This window comes from Zonotrichia leucophrys, chromosome 5 (genome assembly GCF_028769735.1).
Source record: "Zonotrichia leucophrys gambelii isolate GWCS_2022_RI chromosome 5, RI_Zleu_2.0, whole genome shotgun sequence".
In the NCBI taxonomy this organism is placed as follows: domain Eukaryota; kingdom Metazoa; phylum Chordata; class Aves; order Passeriformes; family Passerellidae; genus Zonotrichia; species Zonotrichia leucophrys.
Window position 1 is genome coordinate 39,713,945 of NC_088175.1, and position 25,733 is coordinate 39,739,677.

Genomic DNA, 25,733 nt, shown 5'->3' on the forward strand with positions numbered 1-25,733 from the left:
GTGCTCAAGCCCGCGCCATCCTACCTTAGCAGCCATCCTACCTTAGCAGCCATCCTACCTTAGCAGCGTGGCTCCCAGGCCCTTGTAGAGTCCGGCGATGCCTTTGCTCCGCAGCAGCTCCCTGGTTATCTGGGTCGCTGTGGGGCGCTTTTCCACAGCCGGCTTGGCCGCCGCGGGGGAGGAGGAGGGCTGGCCCTGCGCCGCCATGAGCTTCCTCTGTGCCTCTGGGGAGCAGAGCGCCAGCCCCGGTCTGTGGGTGCCCCACAGCAGCCTCCTGGTACCCCATGCCCCACAGCAGCCTCCCTCTGCCTGTGCCCCACAGCAGCCTCCTGCCACCCCATACCCCATAGCAGCCTCCCTCTGCCCGTGCCCCACAGCAGCCTCCTGCCGCCCCATACCCCACAGCAGCCTCCTGCCGCCCGTGCCCCACAGCAGCCTCCTGCTGCCCAGGCCGCGGGACACGGAGCCACAGGGGCAGCACAACAGGCACACAAAGGCCAGGCAGGTGCCCTGCCAGTCTGTCCCCCAGTGTGCCCATTCCCTCAGCCTGTGCCAGTCGCTGGCAGTGCTGCCACAGCACAGGGCTGTCGGCTGCGCTCTCCCACCGGCCGGTTTGCCCAAGCCTGTCCCACACCATCTCTGCAGTGCAGAGAACAGGGGGTGCTGTGAGCAGGCAGGGGACAGTCCCTGCTTCCAGGTGTGTCCCTGAGCTGCCAGTGAAACAAACAAGATGCTCATAAACGAGACAGTTTTCCCCAAGTTCTGTTCTTTGCCTCCCTCCCCGGAAAGCAATCATTAACCTGGGGAGTTTCTCAGTCACATTTCTAAACACATCCTGGTTCCTCCCACTTTTCCAACTGCTGCACTTCGGCCCTGTGGCCAGAAGATGGAGAGCACTTCACTCTGTAAGTAATCCTGGCACACCACAGCTCTCCTGCCACACAGAGAACAGACTGTTCACAGCATCGAAAACCTCTCCTGAACCCTCAAAACACGGATTAAATCCTTCCAACATTTTAAAATAATACGCACAAAGAGGATCAGGTCTGCAGTAAAACCAGTGAAGAGAGAAAAGAAAAAGTAAATCCGTGATTATTCAGGAATGCCACATCAAATGAGAGATTAAAGGACAAATTGGCCCGTTTTCCAGGAAGGGCCATAAACATGGTATCTAACAGTGTCATGCAGGGCTCCTGGGAAGTGGGGCCACAGCCCAGACTGACCTCTGGAAGAAACTAAGGAAGGAGCAAGCAGCTCTTTCCCCTGGAGTCTCCATGCCAGACTCTGGTCTCTGCTCTCACCAGAAACACTCCACAGTGTTTCAGCCAAAAGGCTCACACTCCCTCCTGCCTCTGCTGCCTGCCAGCTCACGCCCACAGTCCCAGGAGCCTGATCCCAAATCTCGTTCAAATCCAGTGCACTGGGAGAATTTTATTTACTGTTTCAACCAAGACAACTGCTGTTTTTGTCAGAGAGGAAAAGAGAGTACAAGGGGAGACAAGTCATCTGAAAATAACATATCCCCTTGGGAAGCTGTTAGGGAGGTGCTACAAACAGACATCAGAAAACACAGAGATGGAGGAAGCAGCACAGGAAAGGCACTGGAGGATGTTAATTCCTTTTGGGTGCACAGGATCTACCAGGTTTGAATCACCCACAAGCTCTCCTGTCTCTCCACCAACAGCATTTGCTGTTTTGTTTGCCAAGCCTATTGCTTTGAGCAAAAAACCCACCACCTTTTGTAACTGCAAGGGCCTCTGCAAAGCCAGCTGAGCAAAGTGCGGGGGGAAGGAAGCTGGGAGGAGGAGGAGAAACCTGCTACATCTGTGGTATCTCTGACGTGGGAGAGAAGGGGGAGGGAAAAGGGTTTTCTCCACTCCTCCTCTCAGCTCTGCCTTGAAAGCCCAGCCCCAGCTCCTTCCCCTCTCCCTGCTGAGGGCACAGAGAAGAAGAGGCCACATACCAATGCGTCCTGCGTCCTGCAGCTGGATTTTGAGCATCTCCATGGGAGTGGTGACAATCACCTGGCAGGTACCTGCACCACAGCCTGCCAGCATCTCCCTCAGCAGTGTCAGCTTTTTCCTGCCCAAAGAAAAGAGAGAGAGTCATCAGAGGAGGTGGCCTGGAATAACACTTGGCCAGCTGGGTACAAGGCTCGAGGCCCCTTGGCCAGCTGGGGGTTACAGGAAAGGCAGCCAAGGGGACAGCAGAACCTGCTAGGCCTGACAGTTCAGCACAACCCTGGCTTGGCATCTCTGCCAGCACCACCTGACCTGGAAAACAGACTCATTTTGTCCCCAGAAACAGAACATTCAGAAAAGCCACAAGCCCCATCAGAACAGCCCCAAACAGGAGCACACAGCCTCCTCCACCCATAGACACAGCACTGCAGCTTCTTCTAGGCTGATGGTGCCCCTGGTCACGGCACAGCTTTCAGAAAGGGTATCACTTCAGAGGGCAGCAGAGGACCTGAGCATTACGGGGGATAAGCAGCTTTCCTCCTGCCAGCCTAGTCCTTTAAAAATTGTCAACAAACACAGACCACAGGACAAGGAACAAGGAGGGAAAATATTAATCTTGCTGCTTTGGAATTCTCTGAGAAAAGCAAAGTAAATAAAGAGTGAATATGAATCAGGGAGGCAGTTCCTCTGTGGTTAGGAGCTGTTTCATGTTACCAGGTTTTCCAAACCTAAACAAATAGCCTTTGCACTAAACTGGTTCTCCCTGAGAGACAAGGGATGGGATGGACCTCCAGCAATGAAGATTTGTGTATTCTCTGCACTAGAGAGCGGGGACTATCAGCAACATGTTCTCATGCAGCAAAATGCAGCATTTCATTCCCTCCATTCCAAAACTATGAAAGAGCCCAGCTAAGGCTAAAAAGAGGAATTCACGATACATAAGATTTTCAGAAAGTGATGTGGTTTTGCCCTGTAAAAAAATCTCACACCTTGGCACCAGAAAACACAGACTTGATTAAAAAGTACACCTGACCTGCTCTTTCCTAAAAGGGAAAAGAAGTGTGTATAAATCACACAGCCAGAGAGAAACAGCCTCCTCTTTTTTCTGTTTTAAATGCAAGTACCATTTTTACCTCCCCCAGCCCTGCTCTGCAGCAATACCTCATCTTAACCTGCTCAAGGCACATCCCCATGCTGTGGCAGAAGCAGTCCCACAGTGACACTCCCCACTCCCTTGCACAGCCCAGGCACACTCCCTGCCAGGGGCTTCCCAAGCACACACAGAGCACAGCTGTGGGGCAGTGGGCCAGCAAAGCAGTTTCATTGCCAGCCCTACAGGAAAGGGAGGGCAGATGCACAGTAATCCTGCTGGCCCACCACATAAGCTGGGCCCATTTCTCCACCTCTCATCTTCTCTGGAGAGGATATGAGAGCAGGGGATTAAAGGCACAGAGCCACAACAGAGATTACCAGTGACTAAATATAGAGCTCTTCTATAAGGCTGAAAGAAGGAATATTTCAGTCTCCCCTTTCCAAATTTCCCCACAGATGAGGAGCTGCAAAGAACAATCCCTCCCATGGAGTTACCCACACAGGTGCTGAAGTGTGCACAGCAGGCTTTCCTGGAGGTGTGGGGGAACTAGGGTGTGCAAATCCAGAGGTTCTCACTGCCACTGCCACTTGGAGGTGGCCAACTTGTGCCTTTTGGGTGGCCTGAAGCACAGCACCAGTCTCTGAGTGGCTTGATACAGTCAGCAGCATGGCTGTACAGTCCCCAGCCTGGCTGTGGGAGGAAGCAAACCACCCAAATGTGCTGGCTGCCAGCTCTCCTTGGCACAGCAGAGCATCTCCCACTTTAGCAAGAGCCCTGGAGCATCCCTAGAGTACATATCTTCTGGCTTTCAGCCAGGGTGACTGCTGTGATAACCAGTTCAAAAGATCAGGAAAGATTTGGCCTACATATTCATCTTGGACCATTATCCCAGCCAACTAAAGTCAGCCATGACTTGACAGAACTCCATGGAGTTATGCCAGTATGGCCCAAGGAAGGATTTACACATGTGGGTGTACTTTAGAGATGTCAAACAGATACATCAAAAGCATCTAGAACAAGGGCTTTCAGCTTTTGGTTTGCACATCCTGGGAACTGGGGAGAGTCCAAGAAAAAAAGTAGTTTAGGATAAGCAAATCTTTTGACAGAAGGTTTAAAAGCTGCCATACAGGGGTCAAACTGCCTTTGCAAAACCTCACCAGTCTGCACATAAAAGGAAAGTTTGAAAACTGTTCATGTCTGCACAACAAAGGAGTTTAAATATTTAAGGCACCACTGGCCTTATCCCCAGTGGTTTAAAAACCAGCACATCTCAACTAACTTCAAATGCTGCAACACCAGCAAAGATCTGATCCTACAAATCCAGAAACCATCTTTTATCACAGCAAGGGAGTGTTAAATATAACATATACACAATAGCCTCAAATTCTGCGCTGGCAGAAATCAGTTGTTCTACATTTTTTACTGACATACTATTAATTTGTGACAAGTCAAAAATGTCAAATGGGAAGGCGAGGAGATACATGCTTGATTTAAATTAGAGTTTCAAACAAGAGCTGAAAAACAAAGTGAAAAAACAGGAACTAGAGGTTTATGGAAGGCTTTTGGGGAGCAATTAATTCAAAGTTAGGATCTCTGACAGCATTGATATATTGATGTCACATGGGAGCAGTGTAGGATTTTTTCAAGTTTCTCAGAATCTTGACCATGTGGGAATTTACTGTGTTTGGGCAGGGACCAGAACCAGCCATTCTGCAATCAGGATAACATTTCCAGAGAGGAAATCTCTGAGCTAAAGAAACATCCATTCAAAGCAATCCATTTTTATTTCCTACCCAGAAGGCTACTGTCCCCATCTTGGACATCACCTCCCTCACTCATAAAATAACCCCTGCCTCTGTCTGTCAGCCCAAGAGGCTGCAGAAAGCTCCCCAGGAGTTTCAAAGCAGACAGAGCCAGTTCCTTTCAAACAATTCACATTGTGGGTCTTTGATATGGATTAGAAGACCAGCAGACAGGAGTTGTCCTTCAAAGGAAGAGCTCCCTCTCTGCCACAGTCACAGAGGGATGTGCACACAAACTGCCCTTTAATCCAACCCCTGATTTTCCAAGGGGGAACAAGCTACTGCAACTGCACCTCAGAAAAGCTGGAGCTACGATGCTGGAAATGTAAAAGCAATACAGTTCCCACTACAAGCTCCCTCTCACTTCTAGTGCCAGCTCAAAAATGCCTCAGACAAGCCAAATAAAGTACTGATGTGGAACAGATACATCTCAAAGTAACATGCCAGATTAAATGTTGATCTGGAAGCCATTATTCCAGGAATGTACAGGAGTTCTGTGTTGCATGTTTGGACTAAGTCAAGAGGAGGTTGACTCTTTACCTGCATCAGGTTTGCCCTGGCAGGAAATTCCAAGTGTTTTGTTCCTATGTGAACATTTGTGTAAGTGAACAATGGACAGGGTAACACGACTGAGCATGTTGAACACAGACACAACCCATGTTTCATCCCAAGACATGTGCCTGGAATGATGACAAGGACAATGCTCCTCCCATGGGTGCACTCTGTGATTAAACAGCACATCTCTATCTCCCTCCAGATTAACAGTTGAAAGTGCATTTACTTTTTGGCTGACCTTTGATGTCAACAGTTTCAACCCACTGCAACTGCCTGGCCTCTGTGTGCTAAAAGAGCTCTCCCCAAACAGCTGTTCCTGAATTGGCACAGTGACATGATCAGCTCCTGTCTCCTTCTCAAGGGGAAGGGAGAGATTTCCCCAGTTCCAAGTCTCAGTGAGTTGGATGAGGGCTACCTACACTAAAGAAGTGTCTGAGGATCCAATGGATAACTGCAGGAGAGGCTGCCTGGGCACACAAGTGCCAAAGAAAGACCAAGCACAGTCTTGTGCAGGGTGATACAACAGCTCAGCACCAGGACTAGCAGCAGCACTCCTTCTTCCTAAATTGAAAGCCTCACTTTACAGCCTAAGAGTGTTCCGCAGCTCAAGGATCATCTAAGCCATGCAACAGATACTTAAACTCATGCCACAGAAGAGATGGTCCAGGTATTTCAGGAGAGGCTGAAAGAAGAGCAGATGAAGGAAAGAGCCCTGGGGAGATAGATCCCTTGGGAAGGCAATGGACAACAAGCTCCAGTCTCCACAACTGCATAAGACTGAAGGAAAAATACCTCGCTTGTCCCCAGTTGGCTATTTCTCTTCCCTGTGCAAAGATACAAAACAAGAGGAAGCAGAATAGAAGAAAATTTTCTAGCATCAGCAGAGGCAGAATTAAGTCAGTCATGCTGGTCTTCCTAGGAATCTGAGCTGCTAAGACAGCAGATTGCCAGCCTTTGCTTCAGAAAACAAACAAAATAAAGGTAAAGATTAAAGGGAATAACACCTTGGAGAAGAGCAGCAGGAAACTCTTCCAGGGACACTGGAAAGTTTTTATGAGCAACAAATTGCTTATGTAAGAAGGCATGAGACACTTTACTGCAGCCAAGGCAGAATATTTAACCAAGAACATGAAAAATGAACAAAACCTGACAAACACATACCCAACAAAACAGCTACCTGGCACTCCACACTTTGGAAACAAACACAAAACTTTGTAGAGCACTTTAAAGGAACTGGTTTATGAAATGTTTAACACCCAGATTCAAAGAGGATATAAAAAGCAGGTAATACTTAAATCAATCAAAGAGGCCTCACACACTGAGTACCCAATAATCAATGATGTACTTTAAATGCTGGTGTACTATCAATCTAAATTGCCTTCTCAGCTTCATACCTAAGTGCTTCATAGTCAAGCACTTCAGTTAGCCCTGGTGACTCCTCACATCCTCTGCTCTGGACAATGAAGCCACTCCTATTTTAACAGCAGCCATGAAACTGAGTCTCTCAACACATGCAGCTTCAAAAGCCAGTTTTAAAAAATCCCATCTGTTTCCAGCAGCCCGAAGACCTGGTTTCCCCTCTCTCCACATTCTGCCTTCCCCAGCCTAGTGAAAACTCTTCCCCACAGAAAGACACAGGAACAAAGGCCTGCCTGGAGACTCTTCTGTGGGCCACCTTCTCCTGGTAATTACAGAAGCTCTTAGGTCAAAATCGTCACAGGAAATCACTTGACCTTATCACCTTTGTCAATGATGGTCATGGAGTGCCCTTCAGGTTTCTCAGTATCTTGGACTCCCTCCTCTCCTCCACAGCATAGCAAGCATGTCTTCAGCACTCACACAACTCACTCAGGCCTTCATCACTCCTAAATGACCAGGGCAGCTTGGAAGGACCAACTCAGTTTTGTTTCTTGAGAAAACAAAAAAGCTGTAGCTGTAGGCTGTCATAACGGCCTTGACATCAAAACAGAAACTGGCAAAGAAATAGAAACTGGCCAAGAAGCAGAAATAACATCCCCCAGCCTGTAAGCACACATGCTCCCTACAACCAAAAGGCGGGGAAAAGCATGGTACAGGCAGGAGTGCCTCCCTGAGTTAGCCCCAGGCTGGAGAGAGCTGCAGGAACACACACCTGCACACTCAGGAGAGAGCTGCACCAACAAGGACATGAGATCCCCTGTGAGGACCTGCTGCCCCAGTGCTCTACCCCCAGCAGTGTCCAAGAGCAGAGGATGTGTCAGGGGAAAGGGAGTCTAGCACAAACCTGTAGTGATAACATCCCTAAAATACTCTTCCAGCAATGCGCAGTCAGGAGCTTCCTACACCACAGGTGCTGTTTTCAGTCTGGCCTTTCAAAAATAGGCTTTATGCCACTTTTTTATCCTGGCAGTTTAAAAGCAATTTCAACACAAAGTTTTTCAAAGGATAAAAATAAATACATTAATGCACACTGAAAGCTGTTGTTTAACTTTAGGCTACTTTGAGTCATGCTGGAATTGCCACACTCTCTCTGGTCCACACGTGCTTCCTCCTCTTGCACATTGAGGTCTATTTTAATACCACATATTTTAATCAGCAAATACTGGTAGAACATGCATATTTTATAACAAAAGGATTACCAACTCGTGCAACATTATTTCAGGCAAGACAAGTGCTACATGCTTAGCACAAAGGCATTCAATGTAAACAGGCCTAGAAGAATTCTGCAGCTTTGAGTCAGAGCATCCTTTGGGATACTGACCTAAGGGCACAGCATCTATGAAAATACACAGCAGACAGACTGGTTTGTGCAAAAAGGATTTTGAGGGAGCTGAACCAAGATCTTGCTGATCCAGCCTTACACTGATCCTAACCCCCTCACTGTGCTTTGCCCAATGTATCACCTTGACTCATGCAATTACACATCAAGAAATGAAACCATATTCATGTGCCAGGCAGCTCCAGGCTTCACCTTTCTAACCCAAAGCTATTTTGTTGCTCATAAGTGGCCTTTGGCTGGAATTGTGAAATAGGTGGCCCAGCCCTGTGATGTGCCAGCAGGTATGCACCCTATTGGGTCCTGGCTGGGAAAGGCCTTTAAATTCCAGCACTGCTAATCCTGTCCCATCTTACCAAGGATAGGACAGAAGCATCCCAAGGGAGAAAACTACCAGATCCCACATTCATAGCCTGTACCAGACACAGCAAACCTGCAAGGTATTTTTCTTCCCATCATATTTTGCAGTGATGTTTCTAGGTAGAAATATCTTAAATCATCAAGGCTCTGCCTCTCTGTCCAGCTCACACTAGTTACCCTCAAGAGCACAGCTAACCAGATTTCACTCATCCAAGCCCCCCACGGTGATTAAATGAGATGAGTGACTGATTCCACATGCTGCTGGGTGCTCTTGTCATCTAACTGTGGCCCAATGTCTCTTTTCTCTAAAGGAACTAAAATGCTCTGTGTTGAGACACAAAGACCGCCCACTACCTGGGTGGTATCATGCTCCTGCTCTAGGTCACTGTAGTGCCAGACCCATCAGGATGTAAGATTTAGGAGAACAGGTGTCTTGCTCTTGGAACAATTCTCTAGCTCCTTTATTCTGAATTAAGTGCAATATATCATCTATGTCATGTGTGCACCAGCCAGTGACGCAAGAGTCAAACTGGAAGAGGTCTGAGTGAAAACCTCAGCTGCTCATGGAAACAGCTGCACCCCACTTACCCAAAGACCTGATCAAAGCTGGACTCAGCACTGAGGCAAACACACACTGGTCTTCTGAGGAAGCCTTTACCTCTTGGTGCAGGACATTGACTGACAGGCATGTCCCCTTTTAATGGCTGAGACATCACAGCAGTGATTGCTCTCCCAGAATGCCAAATATGTTGCAATGCTAGTCTGATTTCTTCCATGGAACCATTCCCTTAGTGGCAGTACAAGGTGTGGCAGCTTGGCACCTTTTTGGGCCTGTACAGGCCACTAAGCCCCCACTTTGTAGGTGGTAGCAAAGAGCTGCTGTTTACTGCAGTACACCAAGGTGTGTTGGGCTGTCTGCTGCAGGAATGAGACACACCACTTGGTAGAGGACATCACTACCTCCCACTGTCTGAGCAGAGCACAGTAGAGACACTATTCAAAGACTTGAGTCAGAAAATCATGAAGAGCTGTGAGCCGATGAGTCACACAGACATATGTTAGCTGCTACTTTAAAGGACTCCAGAACAAAAGAAAAAAAAAGAAAGAAAAGGTACAGAGAAAAAATGGATTCTCAATCTCAATTCTCAGTCTACAATGTCCACTGAAGTTGTTGAGGCACTGATCTGCAGCAGCCAGGACTGACGTGATTTGTTTTGGGAAATTGTTAAGCCCAGTAATTGTGCTGGAGCTTTGCATTTTCACTGAGGCCCCACCCCATTACTGTTAATGGGAATTGCTGGGATCATATCCCAAGCAGGCTGTTATTTTAGCTACTGTCACTGAGGACTGGAGACAATGCCCTTGCCTGCCTCTGGGGAAAGGCCCCTCTGATGGGAGACACAACTAATTCTCATGCAATTTGGAAACATCTTGGTGAAAGCAGCATTAAAAATTGAGGATCCAGCTCCTCTCAACTGCTCTAGCTTATGCCTTTTACTCACATTTAATTCACATGAACCAAACTCCACTTGCAAGCTGAACCAGTAATTTTATTCCTTCAGCATTTATTTGAAGGTCAGCTGCTGCAAGTGCCCTTAGTTAATTCAGATTACCACCTCTCTACAACTATTTTCAAGGTACAAAAGGAGAAGAGGGGTGCTAAGTTTGGGGTCTACAGAACTTGACTTGATACCTTTTCAAGCCAGAAGGAGCATGAAAGGATCCAATAGGATGCTGAGGACAAGAGTCCTCCCAGCAGCTGTTTGAGCAATGATCAGTGACATTGGGTTCCTCTCAAATACTTAGACTACACATTCTGGATCTGCTAACCTTGGCTTAAATGTGGGACTATTTTTAGAAGCTTGAGTAAAGAGCAGTCATCCAGTGGAGTGCTTCATGCTTCCCATTTTAGACATTGCATCCTTAGCCTGAACGTAATCACCAGCTGAGCTGTTCAAGGTCAACTCATATTTCAGTCACTGCACTGTCCCATTCCACCTTCTCCTGATGTCTCACCAGACGTGTTGCAAGAGTCGGTGTCTTTCAAGCTGACTGCAGAAGGTCAATTCCCTACTCACCCATCTTTGGAGAGGTGATGCCGGAAGAAGTCATTGGCTGCCAGTTTGATAGCCTTTTCTGGTGTCACTAGAGTCAGGTTCACTGCAGCCCCTGGGCAAGGAAAAGAGAAAAAGGCCATTGGATAATGAGAATAACGGAATTGTTAACTGGATTGTTCAGGAATGTGTTGTAATTTCTGCACAAAACCACAGACAGAAGGAGGAGAGCTCCCAGTGCACCAAAGGGATTTAGAAATACAAAACACCACTGAAAATTAACAAATGTTTCTGCCTCCCAGCACCTTGAGTTTGTGAAAACATCCCCAGATGTGTTTCTACTCCATTTGCCATATGTATTTTGTAATTTCTTCAGCTTCACTACTACCTCCCACCATGTATACATGCATCCCTGTCTCTCATCCAAGGATGCACTCCTATGAATTCAGAATGATGTAGATCAAACCTTCAGAAAAGGAGTACAAGATGGTTTAACAACCAGTCCCAACTCCTTTGCAAATACGTTGTGATACTGAGAAGCAAAAGAACCCCTGCCACGCCTTCTCAATGGATCCCTTCCCTGGTTCCTCCCAAAAAAATCCCAAAAACCCAGAGCAGTTTGAATTCTAAGCAGCTCAGCAAAGGCAGAGCCATTGAAAGACTTGGAGGCTGGCTGAAGTCACCTGGCTCATTGGCTCATTGCACAGAACCAGCTCTAGACCAGCCCTTAGAGCAAAGTGGCTTCCCCTGTGTGTCACCACTGGGTGTCACCCCCAGAACAGCCACCGCTGAAGTGGCTTTTTGCCCACCACAAGCTGCAGCACACAGAAATTCCCCTCTGAGCTCCATGGCAAGGCTTGCTGGGGGACCTGGGGTGTAAACAAGCCTTGGCTCCCTGCATCCCCCACCCGCCTGAGTGCCCTTTTGTCAGCAGCAACAAACAGCAAATCCCTGTATTGTGCCTGCCACAATGAAAGGCCTGCATGGCCTGGCTGGCTGCTGTGGGCCTGAACACCGGTATTAGCGCAACATCAGTGCTGCTGGGAGCAGCTTTCAAGCTGCCCTGGGGGAAATGGGGTGAGGGAGGAGCCAGTCACTTCCCAGCAGAGTGAGGTTTGCACCATTAGATTAACACTCCAGAACATTCCCCTCCATTTAAATCCTATAGCCTCAAGCTCTCCCTACCTGCACTGTAATGTACTGAGCTCCAAGCCCGCCAAAGGAGCTACACTTGAGATTGGTTAATGGCCTAGAACACCTTTGTAAGAACAAACCCAAATACAGACATTTATGCTTATCTTTGAGATTTAAACAATATAACCCCAAGATTCATATTCCAAAGGGAAGCAGCCAGAGAAGCTTGTACCCCCACAAGGTTCCAAAGACATGGTGGGGTTCATTTTCAGGACCTCTGAACCCAAGTTGACAGGAGCTATAAGGGCTAAAAACACCTAGAGAAAGTCAGCTCAATCTTTTATTCCTTGGGATGGACTCCCCTCCCTTCACGAACTGAAAGACATAGGTTTAGGGGGACTCTCCTCAGATTAGAACACAGAGTCACAATGGGACTTCTGGAACCACTACAACAGGGAGTGGAACACAGGAATCCTTGGCTCCACATCCTCTGCTCATACGACACATCTCCACTATTCAGAAAACTTCAGCAAGAAAAGACAGCCTTTGCTGCACAGGCTGGGCAGCCCAACACATCTTCCCCCTTTTCAACTCCCATGTTCAGATTTTGCAGGAAATACAGAGTGCTGCCTCTTGCAAGCCAAAGCAATGCATTCATTCCACATTTGTCATTTGTTTCATCCAACAAATGCCATCATCTTTCACAGTACACAAATCAACTACCAGGGAGCAGGGCAGGCCTCTCACACTTCTGGTTCTTTGCAAACTTTTAAGAGCACCAGTGATTGTGCTGCTTCAGTTTGATATTCCTCCTACACATCATGTCCCCTCTGCCATGGCTCTTGCACACAAAGAGAAGCCACACAGAACCTTCACACTCCACATTCACCTTTTAATGCCAATCATATCAGGATCTACAAAGCAAATCCACACAGCCTCATTTTAAGTGGAAGTGGCTGCCCATGAAGTGTTTCCTCAGAGGCCAAATTGGCAACAACACTCCCAATGGCTATGAAGTGTAATACCTGTACACTGACACAGCATGAATAACCCTTTCCTTGGAAAAACAAGAAGAGAAAGGAAAAAAGCATAAAGCTGCTACTCTTAACACCAGTGCAAAGGGTTCACTAAAGAAAGCAAACAAACTCCAAACTATCAAGCAAGAAAGGCACACAAGAAGTGTGTACACTTCCACACTCTGACCTCCTTCAGGAACCAAGAGGCTTTCACAGAAGTTTCTCTTCAACTGGAAATAAAGCTGAGGGTAAAATCACCAACATATACAGGAGAAAAGTTAATGAACCTGAGTTTTCTCCTACATCTTTGATATTTTCAGTAAAGCTGCTTAGCAGAGAATGGATAATCCCTGTCCTGAATAATCCATAACAGCTTCAATTTACTGGAGGAGGAGATATTAGATACTCCAGCTGCTGGCTGTATGCTTTCCACAGCATTTTCTTCTTTTTGTAAAATCTCCTCAATTCTGCCCATGCTGATGGGTACTTCACTAACTACAGGCAATGCTACATGTACCACAAGCAAAGACAGACAAACAGAATGGAAAAAGAGGAATCATTAAAAACAGGAATCATTAAAAACCAAAGCTTTTTGTAAATAATTAAAGAAGCACTACAAAGAACAAAATCAACCAGAGGCAAAACTAGCTGTTTGCCAACTAAGCTTGTAGGCGCCCTCTTCTCACCAAGCCTTGATTTTTTATTAAAACACATTTCTCACAGAAGTCCTTATACACCATCAGCAACCTACATAACAGGGAGATTGAGTCATCCCCAGTGCAGCACTGGGAGATATTATTAGCAGAGGCCAGGGAAGGCTGCCACACTACTGCAGCTAAGTGCAGCTACCCTCCAAACATCACCGAGAGCAAAGGGAACTTCCTCAGCCTGATCTGGGCCTTTGGCTCCTGCCAGCTTGGCTAAACACTTGGTCTGCAAGCAGCACTGGGATTGCCCAGAACACATGCTGGCATCTTTAGGTGGCTTCTGGCTGGACTGCAGTAGGAAGCTGAGGGAGCATCTCCCCAAGATCCCCTATCACTGATGCCCATGGGGACCAGGAGCCCACAGGCACTATGGATTCATTCACTTGGCATCATGTTTTAAGGCTGCACACCATCAATTCCTTGAGCACAGGCAGGGCTGGACAGCACCATCCAGCATCAAGGCACTGCTGCTATACAGACATTATAGGAAAAAACAAAGAGAACTCCTCTTCTTCCTGTCCCAAACAAATCCAAGAATCCCTGTAAATTCTGGGGAAGAACTTGAGAGAAATGTTGGGATTGCCTTATACATCACACAGTTTGCTATGGGCTACTCATAAAAAGCAAAAGCTGTTTGCTCACACAAATACATTAAGAGGTGATTTGCAGAAAAGCATCCTACAAACACAAGCCACTCTCCTGCCTGCACTGAGGAGATTTGTTTCACACATGAAGAAGCCCTGAAGTCACCCCAGCAGGAATGGCTGTGCCCAAACAAACCCTTTCTGCCCTCTGACAGAGGCCAAAGGATCTGCAGGGACAAGTGACATGCTTGTGACTCCTCCATGGGGAGCAGCAGCTGCTACTTTAGCACATTAAGATATAATCCTCCCAATTTCAGCTTAAAGCCTGCAAATAGGAGCTTGTGAGTCATTCAGCAAATTCTGCTGGGGAACTAGGACAGCTGGAGGGAGCAGGAACCAATCCCACCACTTGATTTCCATCTTTCTCTGTCTGCAAGGCTGAGATATCTCTTTACCTTCTTTCCAGAAAAGAACTCACACAGTCTTCATGGACCTTGGATGTATTTTACCCACCAACCCTCTCCCTAAGAAGATGGGAAGGTCTGCTTATGTCAGCTCACAGAACTGAGGCACAGGGACCAGGATTGCTGCCCTTGGGACTACTCTCATTTGCACCATGGCCATGCTGAAGCATCTGTAATTTTCTGGAAGGAGTTGGAGCTATTAAAAAAAGGCCTCTCCAACCCAGCTCCCTAATTAATAGTCAGAAGTAATTTCAATCAACTCTCAGCACCCTGAACAGAGTTAGAGACATGGACCAAGCTGAGCAGACTTGGGAAAGGTCGGGAAAAGAAAGAGGTATGCAAAACCCTCTGTACCCTTCTGCTTGGGGATGACAAGTGGCCTGGAGATCCACATCCTCTCTACCACTCTAAGCCTTAAAGGACTAAGCTGTCTCTCCCAAAAGTCCTGATTCTCACGAAAACTCTTGGTCCCACAGTCTCCCCTGTAAGTTTCCCCAACCAGCTTCCTCCTTTTGCCTCTTGCCAAGCAGCCTGCCAGGGCACATTTACAGCCAAAGTTAACACAAGCTCAAAATCCTGGCTAGGAACACAGCAGCAGCCAGATTCTGGAAAAAATCAAAGGGGAACACGTCATAGCTAGCATTGAGGATGGAGCTTGCCAGGGTTCCTTGAGGTTATTTGTCTTGTTGCCTGCTCCCAGGAAAGCTGATGCAAAGCAGCCAATCCATCCCTGCCATCCACCACACTCCCCTGAAACGCCCATCAGGAAGTTGGGCAAGAGACTCTGCCTGAACATCCAATGCCTGCTCCTGGGCTGGCCAGCCACAATGCCTGTGTTTCCTTAGGAGCAGGGAAGAAGCAGCAAGGAACACTACATGTGCCAAGAGCAAGGTGCCAGCATCTTTGGACTTCCGCTTGAAAAAACAAAGAGCAAGGACTCAATTTAATCACAGCAGCATAACTTGAACCAGGCTTTATCAGGGACTGAGTGCCACCAAGAATGCTATCTAATTACCCAGATAAAAACTGCATATGCAGGCAGGTGACTATCAGGATACAGAATGAACCAGAGCTCAGGGTCAATGAAGCCAGCTGGAGCGTGCTGCAAGCCAAGAAGGTATTCCATGCTTTCCTCTGCTACAAGTAAAGTCAGAATTTGGCCTGCTGGCCTCCTCTCCTCAAAATCTTTAAAAACTTACAGGGATTTCGTGTTTAAATTATAAAAGGTATCATGTCAGCTGAGGAACTCACTGCTGTAATAGACAGCCTGAGCCAAGGAGCCAAGAGATTTGAAGCAGGTCAGCACAAAGCAACCAAACAGGTGAAGCTCCACCCTGAGCCAACCTCTGATTTTCTTACCATCCCAAGGGAGTTTTTCTGGAGAGCAGGCTATTTTAATTATTTTTTTTTAATTGCAGCTTGTCTTAATGCTTGAACAGGGCACTTGGGCATGCTTGAGACAGCAGGCCTGACCATACTGGTGGAGGGTTTTGACATTAATTCAATCATTAACCACAGAACTTCAAGAGCTGGTTTGCTACTGCCCCTCTGTCAAAAGCTACCATACCCGAGCTGGGAAACATAATATACAGTCCTGACATAAAGTCCAGCAGCTTCACTTAAACTGCTAGTAATGATGAACTTCACTAAGTGGTAAGGTTTAACACCAAAACAGTCATTTGGAGGACTCAAGTCCTCAGTGGTAGGTATCTGAATAGACACCTGCATGGAGTTTATTTTAGAAACAGTTGCACTGTTCAACCTCCGAGGATATTGCCAGGTTATTGCTTTATATGCCAGAGAACAGAGCTTTTCCTCCTACTTACGCACCAGTGCTTCCAACGCAAAAGCTGTGCTGTGTCTGAGTCAGCTGTACTCACCTCGGTACATGCCAAAGTAGCCTTCCGAGCGAATCGTTTTAATGAGGCAGTCAGACCTGCAAACACAACAGAGGGAGATCAACCACAGCACCTCAAAGGTGGGTGAGTGCAGAGAAAAACAAACAAATTTCTTGGAGTGGTTTCCATTTACATTCTATCAGCAAAACCCTCAGCTGAGATGGGAACCACATCAGCCTCTGAATGTGCCGTTGTTCAAGCCTGAGTCCCATTTCACCCCCTCAGTCCCATTTCAATCCCTGAGTCACAGGGGCTTTGAAACCCCTGGCTCACCCTGCACACACTGTCTGCTTTCCAGAAACACAAAAGGGAAAAGTGTCACTGCAAGGGCTGTTTATCCAGGGTCCCCTGTGGCAAATGCACATGAAATGCTCTAACAAGCAGATCCCCATCGGCACATTTTAAAATCCAGCTCTGGAAGGGAAATGAGGGGGGTCAAACCCCCCATGCTGACTTGTTTGTCTTACTCAGTGAAATTTGACACGAGGCACACAAAGATGAGATGACCTGAACACTCAGTCATCTGTGGCCTCCCACGAATATTAAAACATGCACTTTTAACACATCAAGTCCCACAGCAGGCAGCAAGCACTCGGGCTCTTGCCCTGAGGACAGCGTGGCAGGGTATTGTGCTCCAAGGGGAAAACTGTCACTTTCCTTGTTGCAAACACATTTACTACAAATGGGAAAACCCTGCAGAGCACTGGCTTTTGAAGGCACAGAGACACACACACACGTAGCAAATCCAAAGTCACAGTTCAGGATAGCTGCACAGATTCCCTGGCAGTTTCCCTTTCTGGACCACAGCTGCATGAAGCTGGAATGCTGCCTTTAGGATCTTTGGAAAGAGACAGGTACTAGCTCTAGCCATACAGGAAAGGAGAGGTGCACATGCATGTATGTGTACATAATTTAAGGAATAAAAGGCTCTTTTAAGCAGTAACAAGAGAAGTGTGGCTGATTAAAACACAAATGCATTTTCAAGGAGTAAACTTCTTCTCAGCTCTGCAGTAGTACTGAGGTGGAAGAGAAGGAAATACAAAGCTTCCTTGAGGGCTTTATGGCCATGGGCAAAGACTGTTCTAGAGTTATTTGTGAAGAGCCCATCCTGCATTGCTACCAGTCATGGCAATGAGTTTCCCCTCAGCTGGGACTCCTTGAATCCTTTGGCATCTCATCTTTCACACATTCCACCCTAGCCCCTGCAACTTGCACATACTCATCTCCTTCTGAGCAGCCCCTCCAACTCATCTGCAAGCCCCAGAAATCTCAGTGCACCTCCCTCCTATCCCTCCTGTCAAGTTCTCACACTGCAATGCTGGAGGCAACACATTTTCCCTGAGCCAGTGATGCGGGAGCAGGGAGAGGAGTGAGAAGAGCTGCTCCCCACCATATTCATACAGCCCTGCTGCATCAGGATAGAGCTTGCACGTCACTGAAAGCCCCTCAAGCTGCAGCAGAACAAGATGCAGCCAAGGCCACATCCAGTGTTCTTCTCTCCCTGGAAAAAGGGAGCCAACAGCCAACTAAACTTATACTAAAATGGAACCCCCACAGTAATACACCTGGGGCAGCACAGCCCAAAAGCCAAGCTTTCTCCATCCCTCAGAAGTCCTTTAGTGTCTTTGTCTTTTTAAAGTGAAAGGTTCCCCTGATGCCAAAGATCTCTTGAGCATAAGTAAGGCATACTGTCTTAAAGTAAGAGAGCCAACATTTTAAAGGAACTTGCTGCCTTTCTTGGGTGTTCAGCAGACACCAGGTAATTGGCGTAATCAGGAGATCTAGTACTGATGGGCACACAGCATTTCCAGAAAAAAAAAGCTGCTGTGACAGGGGAAACTTTCTTAGGAAAGCTCAGCCCTTCTTGCTCTTAGAAGCAGCCAGTTCAAATATACAGTGTAAATCTTATGTATTCCTTAACAGCTTCTTATCTCACTGCAACTCCTGGCTATGGAGCTGACTTGCACTTGACTGCTGGAGGTTAAAGCCTCTCTCCTACCGAGCTCCCTTCCAGGCATGAGACATCCTGGCATGCAGCCCCAAGGAGTGCCTACAAGTTCTTCAACCTGCCTAAACTCCTCCTGCTGTCAGGTCACAAGGGTAAATGATGCTCAGGGAGGTGAAGCAATCTACAGCAGGAGCAGGACACAACAAAAGGGGATGCAAAGCAATATGGGCAGCCACATCCTGCCAAAAAGTCATGGCACACTGACAGTGCGGGAGGGAGCAGAGAGCACAGGAACTACCAAAGGAAGCACCAGAGCCTACAGCCTAAGCTCATATCATCAGCTAGAGCAAGGAGGCACAGAGACTAAAGCCATCAGCAAAGAGAGCATTTCCTTCCTATTCCCCCTCTGCCTCAAATTCTCCTGGGCAGGAAAGAGGAAAACATGGTGTGGAGGAGCAGGGAACAGGTTACACTAGTTCTAAACCAAGTGGTAGGAGGACAGGACATACCTCACCAGTCCCAGTCCCTTCTTCCCCTCAATACCACAAATTCTTTTGGAAAACTAAGGCCTGTCTCTGGTTCCCAGGATAAAACATCTTGTGCTAAGTGTGGTACCCATTCTCACAGGAGACTCACAGCCCTAAGCGCTCGACACAAACTCCAAGTGAATTTGGTGGGCTGGATACACTCATGCCTTCTTTGCCTACACGTGCAGTAGCTGGGGTTTTTTTGGACAGTGGATGGCTGGTTTAACTATAGCATGTGTCAGCCTGTGATCCTTCAAAAGGTCCACATGCAATGTTCTAGACTGGGAATGAGCAACTGCTTCCTCTTTTTAAAACTGACATAGCAAAGGAAGGATCTCCAATATCAGAGCAATGGAAACAGAACAGAGGCAGAAACTCCCTCAGGCACCTGACCAGCTCAGCAGACTCCTTGTGTTCGGGATCAGGTGATTGGGATGCCTTGTGGTTTGGTTCTGAGCCCTGGCAGTAGTGAACACACTGCTCCCAAGCCAGGGATGCAAACAGATGTGCCTCTGAAGAGGACTCCCCTGCTCAGCTCAGCAGCCTCCAGAGCTGCCCTATTTGCTTTATCTGCTCTAGCACAGCTTGGCTCCAGACTGTCCCCTGGCTTTCCTGAGGACAGCCCAGTTCCTAGAGGTGCTGAGCTCACCTGAAAGAGGTAACAAAGTGCAAGGACTCCTGTGGAGAGCCCCGAGGGATGGTGCCCGTGTGGGCAGTACTCACAGGCTGCTGTACATCCGTTGGCCATTCTGCTGGTTCTGCAGGCGAGTTTTTGCCAGGTCAATGGGAAATACACAGGTGACCCCGATCAGCCCAGCTATCCCTCCATTGATCAGCTTGGCAGGTAAACTGCAAGGGGATGAGATAGAGAGAAACAGATGTCTTAGCACTGGGTAATATCAGGGAAGGGAAGGAGGAAAGAGCTGAGGACTTTTGTGTGACCAGAGTTAATGCATAGCTGTGAGACAAGGCTGTCCCCCCCAGCACAAAGGAAGCTCTTCCACAAAGCAAAGCTTGGTTCCTGCTGTGTATATGGAGAGGCAGAGAAAGCAGCACATACCATCAGCACAAACCACTGATGAGTGGAGTGGAGCCAAACACCTAACCCACACATTACTAGGAGCAGGAAAAAATCCTGTTGCCCAGGACATGGGGATTTCTGTTGTCCCTAGAGAAGAAAAGACTGAGTGCTGGACCATCCACCATGCAGACAGCCTTCAGCTAGGGCCTGATGGCATCCAAGCCAGCAGGTTTACTGACAAACACTTTCCTGCACCACAATCAGATCCACAGCTAATGAGAGGGTCATGATACATCAGCTGCTACCACCATGTGAGAATGGCCCAGCAGAAACACCCAGCTGGCAGCCACGGAGCAGATGGATACAGCCACGGGAAACTGCTTCCAGACCCATCTCCCAGGGCCAGGGGAACACACACAAAGCAGCAGCCCAGCAAAGCCACCAGGCTGGCAGCCTGCAGGGCTGCAGATGTGGAGACGTGAGCTAATACCTCTGGGGGAAATCAAAACCTGGCTCACTGCACGTGCTTCCGAAGCACGGGGCTTTTTCCACTCCTCTTTGTGCTCCCACTGAGAATTCCTGCAACTGGCACTGAGCGAAAGCCACATCAGCTAAACATGGGTTCCCAGCAAATTCAATTAAGAAAAATGTCCTGCACTTACATGCTCAATAAACCACTGCACACAGAGACAAAGAAAGCCTGTTTGAGTCAGCCCCCTCCAATAAAGCACAGGATATGGCTCCCTGAACACAGGATGTGTCAGATATTAAGCTGGTGGCTGACAGCGCTCCTAGACTGCAGCTGGGTGGGCCTGCAAGGCCTATCCTCCCCCTGGGGGCACTGGCACACTGCCTTTCATGGTGGTGACTTGCTGCTCTGGATGGGGGACAGACTGCATTACCCTCCAGAGGCAGCAGTGCTGAGGCTGGCCAAGGCACGGGAGGGGTGAAGCCCTGCAAACATCTTCCCCCCAACAGCACTCCAGAGCACTCTGCATCAAGGGGCAAATGCAGAGAGGATCAATAAACAGCCATGCTTGAGGGAAAGGCAGGATTGGAGACTGCAGGTTTCAACTTGAAGGGTCCCTGAGGAAAGCAGACAAATGAGGGATGGAAAAAATATAAAAGACTTTGTCCACAAGGGCTAAGCATGATCTTGACACCTCAGGACTGACATACCTTGACACACTCCTTTCAGCCTCTGCTGTCCTGCACCCAAAGCTCCTTCTTCCTCAACACCTGCCAATATAACACACACACAGCCCCAGGGCTGGCACAGCTGGAAGAAGAGGTGCCAAGGATGGGCAGACAGATCTGAGCTCAGCCTACAGCTCCTAACTAGACAGTGCTGACTGAGATTAAATCAGCACAGTACTTCAGGAAGGCAGGCCCAAATCAGAGTACAAGCTCAGTGCAGAGCCAGACTTTCAGACCTCACCAACTCCAGACTGCTGCCTCAGGGATCTTCACGCCACAGTCTGAGAATGGAATAGATTTGCCTGTAAACTCCTACACTGAACTCGTTCTCAGGACATGGGAAAACTTCAAACAGTAAGCTTTGTATCATTGTGCTCTCCTTATCTAACCCACAGTCACCCTGAAGGAGGAGGTTAGAGACCAGATAGAAGTGTCCCAGGATGGAGACACCATGGACAAGGAAGGTATTTGAAGACAGGATTACCTCAGCCTCCCCAAATTCAGCTCTGAAGTCACTGTTGGCAGGTCACAGACTGTGAGGCACAACCAGTGCCCCCTTCCAGCCTCAGCACTGTCATCACTTCTCTAAGCGTCCCTGAAACACCTGGGAAAAGCAAACACCTGCCTTTCTCAACCTGTTCCAACAGTGAAATCAACCCAGGGTTTATATCAGGTGGGACTGAGACACAGACACAAAGGTCCTGCCTGCTGCTACTGTAAGTGCAAGAGATTCCCCAATTTGAGCCCAAAGCCCAGCAGTAAAGGGGAATCATCTGATGTGTCTGAGCAAGCAAAAATTTGAGGCTGCAGACAGCCTCTCCCTCTGCCTGTGGGAGAAAAACCCTTGCTCAAGACTCCCATCATGGAGCAGTATCCAGTGAGACACTGAGATTAAGTACCATGTGCACTGCTGCAGAAATGCAGTGCCCTTGATCTCACCATGCAGCAAACCACTGCTGTTGATTTTAGTGTTTTCTATCATTCTTGTTCTACTAAGGGGCGTCAGAAACAAATCTCCTTGGCTTGGCTGCCTGTGACCACTGCAGACACGTGGTCCCATCAACTGCAGAGATGAGCAAAGCAGGAGAGGTGACGGATTTGAGGCACAGAGAAGAACATGAGACAAAGACCATTGCACCTGAATCAAAAGCTATTTCCCCTGTGACTGAGTCATCCCACTTCACACATCAGTGCTTTTTGCTCTCTCAAGGGATAAGAATCCACTGTGTCTGGTCTCTCTGTCCTATTTAGCTTCTGCACAGCTACTGCCTCTCACTACCTACGTGTGCAGGGCTTAGTGAAATGGGGACAATGCTGGCTAGCATGCAAATGAAGCCATTTGCTCAGTTTAATACAAGAAGGGATACAAATGCATCCCAGTTCTCCTCTTCTAGTGCTCCTCCTCAGCCCTTTTAACTAGTCCCTGTAGCCAGCAAGCTCCTGCTCACACGCCCAAGAGCACACTGGAGGAGCCAGGGCACATCTTGTAGGACACATCTCCTCTTGTAGGACACATCTCCACTTCCTTCAAAATACCAAGTCAAATAGCCACAGATGTCTGATCATTTTGCTTTGCTGAGGTTATGGGGAACATAGACCTGCCAGGCTCCATGGAGGTGAATCTCTGCATGCCCTTCATGGGTGTGTTGGAAGAGTTCCAAGTGCTATCCAAATTGGGTAGCAGATGAAGGCCAAATCTTGGCACACAAACACTCCACAATGCTGTATTTTTATCAGCACAGCTCAGGATTGTTTACTTTTGCAGAAAACAGGCGTACAGGAAGATATCATAATCATGGCAAATGCTAAGAAGGGACAGCCCTCTTGCCTGCAGCATTCAGGGACTGCCAAGTCCTGTCCCTTTGTCTGCATGTTTCATTCACCCACTCATCCCACCTGTCGTGAGCTTTTGACCTGGAAAAGTAGATGTTAGAAAAGCAACATGAAAAACCCCACAGGAATCCCACAGCATGTAGGAGTCACTTAGCTGGGGCAACTTCACAAGCAGCAAAAAGTTAAATCCACATGGAGGACTGTGCAGATCCACCTGACACAGCTCTTAGGAAGCAAAGGGTAGAACTGTGTCTTTCCAGGAAATGCATCCCCGTTCATTTCCAGGGAAAACTCAAATCCAGCCTTTACCAGAACCAATACTCTTAAGTTTCCACTGTGCACATAAGTGTCCTTAATCATTGTTGGTACTTCATATTCCTGCTATCACTCAAGCCTTGACTCTGTAGAGTAAGAGCACAAGGCTGCACAAGGCTACGTGGACTTTGTCTTCACAAGTACTGCATCCTTGGCTGGTCAAGGACTGGCTTTGCTCCCTTGATGCCAGCAGCTGAAGTCAGCAGGTCAGGGTGACCTTTGAAAGAAGAAACAAAAAGGAACAGACTCATGCAGCATAGAAAGCAGAGAGTAGAAAGAAAAAGGCAATGAGAAAAAAGAACTGAGGAAAGCAGAGATGTGACAACATGGCAGACACATAAAATAAGAGAAGGTTCAAAAAAAGCAGGTAAGAAAGGAGAAGAAGAATCAAAACCGTTAAAGGCTGGAAGAGGTGATCAGGTGATTTCCTTCAGCCTCCTAGATCCCAAACGGAAATAAGTTTGAAAGATTTTAAAAGAAAAACCTAAAGCACAATTAAAAAAAAATTAAAAGTTACCTGATCTGTTTATCAGCCATTTAATTCAAACTTGATCTTGTGAAGAAATGAATCTGTTCCTTCCAATCCTTCTTTTTCAGTTACGTCTTTCTCACTTCAGTTTCCTCCTGGGAAAGGACAGAAAGACACCAAGAACACAAAGTTGAGACACACTCTCCTTAAAGCTCAGGGGCTCCTTGCAGGCAGGCTGCAGGGTTAGGACAGCTGAGGCACAAGTGACTTAAGGGAGCACCTGATCTCCTCAAAGAGGAGACTGAGCTCCAGAGGGAGCCTTATAAATGTATGTCTGTAAATATAAATATACAAGGACATATGGAGGGAAGAGTTGCCAAGGTCATCAGGCTCTAGCAGCATATGAGGAAGGGCAGCAGCCAGGCAGGGCACAAGCTCTGCCCAGAAGCCAGGACAGCCATGTCTGTCACTTCTCTCCAACTTCAGAGAGCATTCCACACCATACCATGCACATCCCCAACCCTCTGCAGGTCCACCCAGGCAGCCCAAGAGAGTCAAGTGTCATCACAAGACTCTTTTAGCACCTCCCTTCAACACATACATGCTGTGTCCAAAGGACAGCCTTCAAAACACTGCTCCTCCAGAGGTTACTTTCCTTCCCCTATTTCCAAGCTGAAACAGACAGCCCATGTTCAGTCTTGTGCCAATACTGCTTTTTAAGCAATGCCTCTCCCTCCCCAAGCTACTGATGCCACTTTGCTCTTTGGACCGCTCCTTTCAGCTCTGCCAGACTGCAGGAGTCAGTTCTAAGACTCTTAATTGTTACTGTTTAATGAGAGCTGTTAGAAGTCACCACACAAAGAAATCTGGACACCAGAGAAAATTTCAGAAGTGGCCACAACTTTCAGCTTTCTGAAGATGCCTTCATCTCCTCACCTGCAGCCTGGGAACCAGATGCCCTATGCTCTCTGCACGTGTCTCAGCAATATTCAGCCAACTCCCCCCCTCTTCCCTTTCACTTGCCACCTGGATGCTGAGCCAGAAGCAAAGGAAGTACCTTTGCCCTTTCCCTCTGGAATGAAATTTGCTCCTGTACTGCAGATTTCCTAAGCCACACAGAATCTAACATCCAACAGAGGGGCTTACAGGCCAGCACTTCTGCTCTGGAGATACCTCTGGCTCTCAGTGCATTCCTGAGAAGAGAAGGTCCCTGAAAGTGTGAAGAGCTAGTGAAGGTGCAAACAGGTATGGGAAGGAGTTCAGGTCCCCTTCCTGTTATATCAAGTGCCAAGGATAGGACCGCATGAAACCATTTGTACAGTCCCACTCTTGGACTTGAGACTGAAACTGCCTTTTCTGCAGCCCCACATTCAACTAGAGCTGTGAGAGACCAGCACAGGGAGCTCCCTAAGGAAAGGCATTCCTCCTCAAAACACTGCACACAAACCTCACCCACTGCACTATGCTGTTACATCTTCTGTGGCCCTCTTCAGACAGTTCACCGGATCCCAGCTGATCTGCAGACCTTAAAAAGCTCCAGATCGGCTAAGTCTGCACTTTCCAAGGGAAAATCACTTACACCCTTCATTACATGTGCTTTTATATGCATGTTCACAAGAGCAGCTTGGTTTAGGTTAATCTAATTTTCTATCAAATTAACCAGAATAAGACAAAAATATAAGAATATAGGAAGACCAGTAGCTGAAAGCCTGCAACCCTGTCATAAACAAGCTGTGAATCATGAAAACTCACTTGATAATGTCTACACACTCAATTAACTTGTGTTATCGAGACAGGCCTGACAAAATACGTGCACCAAGTGGTCCTGACAGCCTGCTCCAAGCTCTGGCAAAAACACCGCCCTTGTTGCCTCTGCTGCACCCTTCCATGCAGAGGGGCATTCAGGAGGACAGACATCCACCACAAAGGGCAACAGCAAGGAAAGACAGCAAGGCTGCCAGTATTCAGCACAGCCAGGTAGCCAAAAGAGTGAGAGACCAATATGGACACACAAATACATCACAGGGCTGTTTCTTACCT

At 47.7% G+C, this 25,733-nt stretch overlaps 1 protein-coding gene across 2 annotated transcripts in view; it reads right to left on the reverse strand.

Moving 5' to 3' along the window:
- The window catches only part of SLC25A22 (solute carrier family 25 member 22), a 51,449-nt gene that overhangs the window by 4,460 nt on the left and 21,256 nt on the right, over nucleotides 1-25,733 (reverse strand). For both annotated transcript variants that reach the window (XM_064714647.1, XM_064714648.1), the window contains exons 2-7: nucleotides 23,742-23,848; nucleotides 19,582-19,707; nucleotides 16,366-16,421; nucleotides 10,605-10,695; nucleotides 1,964-2,082; nucleotides 59-224 (exon numbers count right to left, since the gene is read on the reverse strand). In XM_064714647.1, coding sequence (XP_064570717.1) covers nucleotides 59-224; nucleotides 1,964-2,082; nucleotides 10,605-10,695; nucleotides 16,366-16,421; nucleotides 19,582-19,707; nucleotides 23,742-23,761 — 578 coding nt within the window. In that variant the 5' untranslated portion in view covers nucleotides 23,762-23,848. The remainder of the gene's footprint in view (nucleotides 1-58; nucleotides 225-1,963; nucleotides 2,083-10,604; nucleotides 10,696-16,365; nucleotides 16,422-19,581; nucleotides 19,708-23,741; nucleotides 23,849-25,733) is intronic.